Source organism: Monoraphidium neglectum (assembly GCF_000611645.1).
Source record: "Monoraphidium neglectum strain SAG 48.87 unplaced genomic scaffold scaffold01278, whole genome shotgun sequence".
Lineage (NCBI taxonomy): Eukaryota > Viridiplantae > Chlorophyta > Chlorophyceae > Sphaeropleales > Selenastraceae > Monoraphidium > Monoraphidium neglectum.
Window position 1 is genome coordinate 1 of NW_014012350.1, and position 5,417 is coordinate 5,417.

General features: G+C 65.0%; 1 protein-coding gene across 1 annotated transcript; it reads right to left on the bottom strand.

Moving 5' to 3' along the window:
- Window positions 1-783: 783 nt before the first annotated feature.
- Window positions 784-3,307, bottom strand: MNEG_7297 (hypothetical protein; the record flags this gene model as incomplete). The annotated part of the gene is made up of 7 exons (XM_014044228.1): window positions 784-945; window positions 1,135-1,192; window positions 1,505-1,575; window positions 2,003-2,208; window positions 2,554-2,632; window positions 2,846-2,910; window positions 3,148-3,307. The coding sequence occupies 7 exons, from the start codon at window positions 3,305-3,307 to the stop codon at window positions 784-786; spliced, it is 801 nt and encodes a 266-aa protein (XP_013899682.1).
- Between the last annotated feature and the right edge of the window lie 2,110 nt (window positions 3,308-5,417).

Here is a 5,417-nt window from a genome sequence, read left to right on the forward strand (position 1 = left end):
CCCCTGCCCCTCCCCTGAGCCCTCCCTGACCCCTCCCCAAACCTCTCACCGGTGACACCGATGGCCGACACCACCGCGTCCGCCGGGAAGCTCTCCACCTCCCCTGTGGTGACGTCACGCGCCTTGACCTCCCGGATGGCCCCCGTCTGCTCGTCTTCCACCAGGTCCACCACCAGGCGGCCCCCGGCAATGCGGCCGCCGGCTGCCTCGATGCGCTTGACCTGCGATTCATCATGTTGTTGGCGCAGCCTGATCATAAGCAAGCAAAAAAGCTCAGGTTAATGTAAGAATCTATACCGAACCACCCCTGAGCAATACGCACAAAACACGTTGTCACACCGGTGTTGTCACCAGGTGACCCTAACAGTGCGAGAAATGTGCCTGCATGGCGTGGCACACGAAGCCTGGCGACTGTCGTATGCCGCATACAATTAATGCCGCGCCCGCGCTGACGCCCACCAACGGTGTGAAGATGAGCTCGCTGATGGACCCCTTGGGCCAGCACACATCAAAGCTGGCCGTCAAGGGGGTGAGAGCACACGCGAAGGCAGTGGGTGCGTCAGGATTTGCAGAGGTCGCCGGTGATGTGCCAGGGGCAGGTGCCAGCGCTGCACAATCTTTCCTCGGCCCTGCAATGCCTTACAATCAATTCCCCCTCCCCCCCACACACACGTGCGCTCACGGCCCTTCCCCGATGCAAGTGGCCCTCGTTGACCGCAGCCCCCACTCCCCACCCCCAGGCCACACCCCCAGCCAAGCGCCCCTGCACCCAGCCGCCGGCCCTCACTTGTTCTGGTGGCCCAGGGCGTAGAACTCGAGGGTCTCCAGCATCACCGCGGCGCTGATGTCCTCGGGCGGCGCGAACAGGCCCACCAGCAGGGTGGGACGCAGGAACTCGTTGTACTGGCGGGGAGGGGGGATTGATGGGGTCAGGGTCGATGCGGGCTGATAACACGGGCCAATAACATCATAGTACAGCCACAAGCTTATGCCTCCAGCCGGACTGATATCGGAGGGAACAGTAAGCATGGCAATCAAAGGTCACAAACTGCTGAGACAAGCACAGGCAACCAAGCAAGCTCAAGCCGCACGACCCACAGCAGCACCCAGCGCCCAACACATCCTCCCCCTCACCATGCGCTCTGACATGCCCCACTGCCGGCAGAGGTCCCGGGCGCTCATTTTGTCATAGCTGGAGGCCGGCAGGGGTTTGGGAGGACGGGTGGATTGCGGGGCGGCGAATGGATTCGGCACTGATGCCAGATGCATGTGGGGTGAGTGGCAACGGTAAGCAGCCAGCAGAGTGTGAAGTTGGGTAGCTCAGGGCAAGGCGGCAAAGGGGGGGGGCAAGGTACGGGGGGCTGGGCAGTGAAACCAACGCATCAAACACTGGGTAAAATGCAGGCGGGAGGCGGTTTGGCTAGGGCAGGTTGCGGCAGGGCACTGCGGGTCCCGGACTTAGCTTGTGTCGTCGCAGGCTCGCTGATGGCCTGGCCCCACGCACCTCTCGAAGACCTCTGGGCTGGACTTGTAGTCCAGCAGGGTGGTCAGGAACGGCAGCATGGTCAGGCGCTCCTGGGGATGTGGGGCGGAGGGAGCAGAGAAGACCCCGTACATTAACAAATGGCGGCGCGGCGGAGCATGGCATGGCACCCAGAGAAGTGTGTGCGCCTCCGCAGGTGCCCACGCTCGCCAACCAGACGCAAGGGGTCCATCCCGCCGACAACGGCGTCAACCACCTGCTGGCTGCGCCGGCTGTCCTCCTGGACGTCGCACCTGGCCGCCCACGCTTGCGTGCACGCACACACGTGTGCGCAAGCACATAGGCATACGCGCACACATGCACATGCACGCACATGCACGCACATGCATGCACATGCACGCACATGCACGCACATGCATGCACATGCATGCACATGCACGCATATGCATGCACATGCACGCACATGCATGCACATGCATGCGCACGCAGGCCGTCCCCGGCACCCGCTCTCCCTCCCACCTCCAACGGCAAGCTCCACTGCAGCCCTGCCGTGTGCACAAACTGCCCGAACAGCGTGGGCAGCTGCTGCTGTTTGCTGAACACCGGCGCCTCTGTCGTCAGCCCCTTGGGGCTCCAGAAAGCGGAAGTTGTCCAGTCAGTCAGCGGCCACGGGATGCCGAGCTCGCGGATGAGGGCAAACAGGTTCTGGTATTCGTACCAAAATCCTGGGATATAGCGTGGGGCGCGGATGGTTAGGCGTGAAAGTGAGGGTGGCGGGGCTTGGGGTGTGGGTGTGGGTCTATACAGCACACCAAACGTCCCCGCAGAGCTGCGGGTTAGCGAGGGGGTGCTGGCGGCGGCGGCTGTTGAGGTGGACATGGTGGGCCGAGCCACCTGCTGCCTGACGGCGCCTCGGGTGCTCCTGATGCGAACGGTATCGCCGCCGCCGCCCCTTGAGTGGGCTTGTGCGGCTGGGGGCCATGCACGGATCAGTTGCCTGGCAGCAAGACCAGCCGGGCTTCACCACATTGACAGGGTCCGCCAGGTGAGTCAGTTGACCTCGCCCTCACCCTTCATGCCCGCCTCGACCACCTTGCCCTCCTTGGTCCTGAAGCCGCCAGACAGGCCGCCAGGGTTCAGGGACGCCTCCTGCGTGTGAGGGGCCGCGGCAGAGCGGGGCGTTGCGTCGGAGCTGCCACGTGCGCAGTTCAAAAACAGCGGCAGGGCCTGGCCCAACCGCCTGCTGCCCGCAGATACGCTCGCCGCCTCATTTTGGCCAGCTGCCGCAGCTTTCTGAGGACGAGCGTGCGCCCGGCTGTTCTCATGCCTCTGCCTCTCAGTGCCTCGTATCAGGCCACGCACCAGGAGGGTGACGTTGTATCCCTGCTCAGACAGGTGCTTGGCAGCCCCAAAGCCCGCCCAGCCGCCTGCGCGGCGTTGGGCACAGCGGCACGCTCGTGCGTCAAGCCTTCAGGATCCCGTTGACCCATGTCATGTGCTGCCCCCTGCCTGGGGACGATGAGCTTGCTGACTGCACTGGCCCCTGCCCCCCATGCCCTGTCAGCCAGCTTGATGGGCGGGCCCGCCCATGAACGAATGGCCGGGGCGCACCCGCCGCCCCATGAGTCTGCATGGGGCCGTCACGAGAGCAGGATTTGACCCACCGCCAATGACCACGACGTTCTTGCCGTTTTTGGGGGCCGCCTCTGCCGCCGCTGCAGCGGCGCAGTGCACCGGGCGTCGCCCCAGTGCGGACCTCCCGCCCAGCGCCACTGCCGGGCGCCCGGGGGTTGGCTTGCGGTGCATGCCGCTGTGCAGATGCATTTCTACCTGGAATTATCCTCTAGTGTTTGAGCGGCCAGATGGCCGCGGAGCGGTGGATCGATAGAAACCACAGGAGAGGCGGGAAGCCAACAGCACAATGAGCCGCCCTCGTTATATTGAACAAAACAAGAACATGCTAATTTGAATAATTGAACTGTTGCCCAGGCTTATCCAGCTTTAGATCATTATCAACGCGCACGTCTTGCACGGGAGCATCGCAATCCGAGCTCATTGCCTGCCCGTGGGTGCCAGCGACACGTTGCTCGGTGATGATACCCGTAGCGTTGTCCGGAGCCGCTGGAACGGCCGCGCCGACGCCCGCAACCAGGCGGGTACAGCCCTCCGCCGCCCACATGGCCACGCCCTCGCGGCTGGCCGCGTCCTTCCGCGGCCGCCTGCCCGCCGCCGCGGGGGCCGCAGGACAAGCGTTCGACACCGAGGCTTACGACAAGCAGCGCCTCGAGCTCGATGAGCAGGCGAGGAACACGATGATCCGAAAGGCGCGTGCGGTCTGATCCCCGACAGACCAGCGCGCCTCAGAGGGAGCCCCCACCGGCACACACAGCAGCGCGCTCCCGCTCCCGCTGCGCCCAGCGAGGCCCCCGACGCGCGCGTCGCGCCACGTACAGCGCTCTCGGCTCTGTCACCACGTCAGCCTCCGGCCACGGCCGTACTTTGGTCTGCCGACATGGCTGTATCCGAGCTCGTGCTGAGGTCTTTCAGCAGTCATGATCTCATCCCACCTCGTCTGATCTGATCTGGGTGCGCCCGTCCCTGCAGGCCGAGCTGGACCTGGCTGCGCCCCCTGGTAGCAAGGAAGGCGCGTGGAAATGGGAGATGCGCAAGGTGGGGGGCGGGGGCGGATGCCAGGCAGGCTGAGGAGATGGCTTTGTCGAGCAGGGGGACGACGGGGCGGGCTCTGGCGAGGAGCTAAACCCCAGCCGGCGCCATGACAGCTGCAGCGTAGAGGCCGGCGGGCATTCACGCCACCCTCAAGTCTCCCTGGGCTCCACCCAAAAACCTTTTTCCCAGAGCATGTGGGACTATATGGAATCAAACGACATTGCGCGGCCCCCCAGGCCGGTCTACCACCGCATCCCAAACGTGAGCCGGGTGCTCCCCACTCCCCTGGCACACTCGCCCGGCAGCAGCTTGGCTGTTGGCGTCTGCACGACACACCGCTTGCGTCTCGTATGAGAACACTCAATTGGCCGGCGCTGCGCGCACCGGCAAACCGAGGTTGTCACCTTTGCACTCATGACTAGTGTTGACTCGGACGCTTGAGCTGGTTGCAAAACTCACTCACTGTGTGCTGCAGTTTGTCAACGCTGACAAGGCGGCCGAGCTTTTGGCAGAGCTGCCAGAGTTCACAAACGCCAAGGTCAGGGGTGGAGGGTTGGGTTTCGGGTGCCACGGCTGCCCTGCTTCCCGCCCTCCACTCGGCCGCGGCCACCGGCAGCAGCCTTGGTGCCTGAGCTGCACCACCGTGGTTGCACGTTTGGCGATATGAGCGAGTTCGACGTGCACATGTGCATTTGTACCAAGGCGGCTTGCAATGCAAACCGCTCCTCGTGTGCACTGAACGCCGTCTGTCCCCCCTCGCCCGCCCCAGCTGGTCAAAGTCAACCCTGACACGCCCTCCAAGCCGGTGCGCGCTCGAGTGCTGGCCGCGGGCAAGACGCTGCTCTCGCCGCAGCCGCGCCTCAGGACAGGTGGGCGCGCGGGCGAAGTGCCTTTGCCGAGCCCCCCGCGCTGGCGCGGGCGCCGCTCGGCTCACACGGCAAAGGTGCTGGGACCCCAGCCAGCAGGGGTGGCATGGGCCCCCCATGTTCTGTGTGGCATATCAGGCGCACCGCAGACGCTCGTCACGGCTGCCCGCCACCGCTGGCAGCCTCAGAGAGCGCGGCAGCATCACTAGCCCTTTGCGACCGCCGCCGCGCCTCAGGGTTCTTCTCTGTCCTGGACTCGGGCCGCTTCCCGCCGGACGCCCTGAGAGAGGCCTGCACCTCGGCGGGGGCGGCCAAGTTTGGGCGCCCCCTGGGGCTGGAGGAGACCAAGGGGCTGAAGGTTGACCTGCTGGGTGAGGCCCGCGTTTGGGCCAATCCGGGGT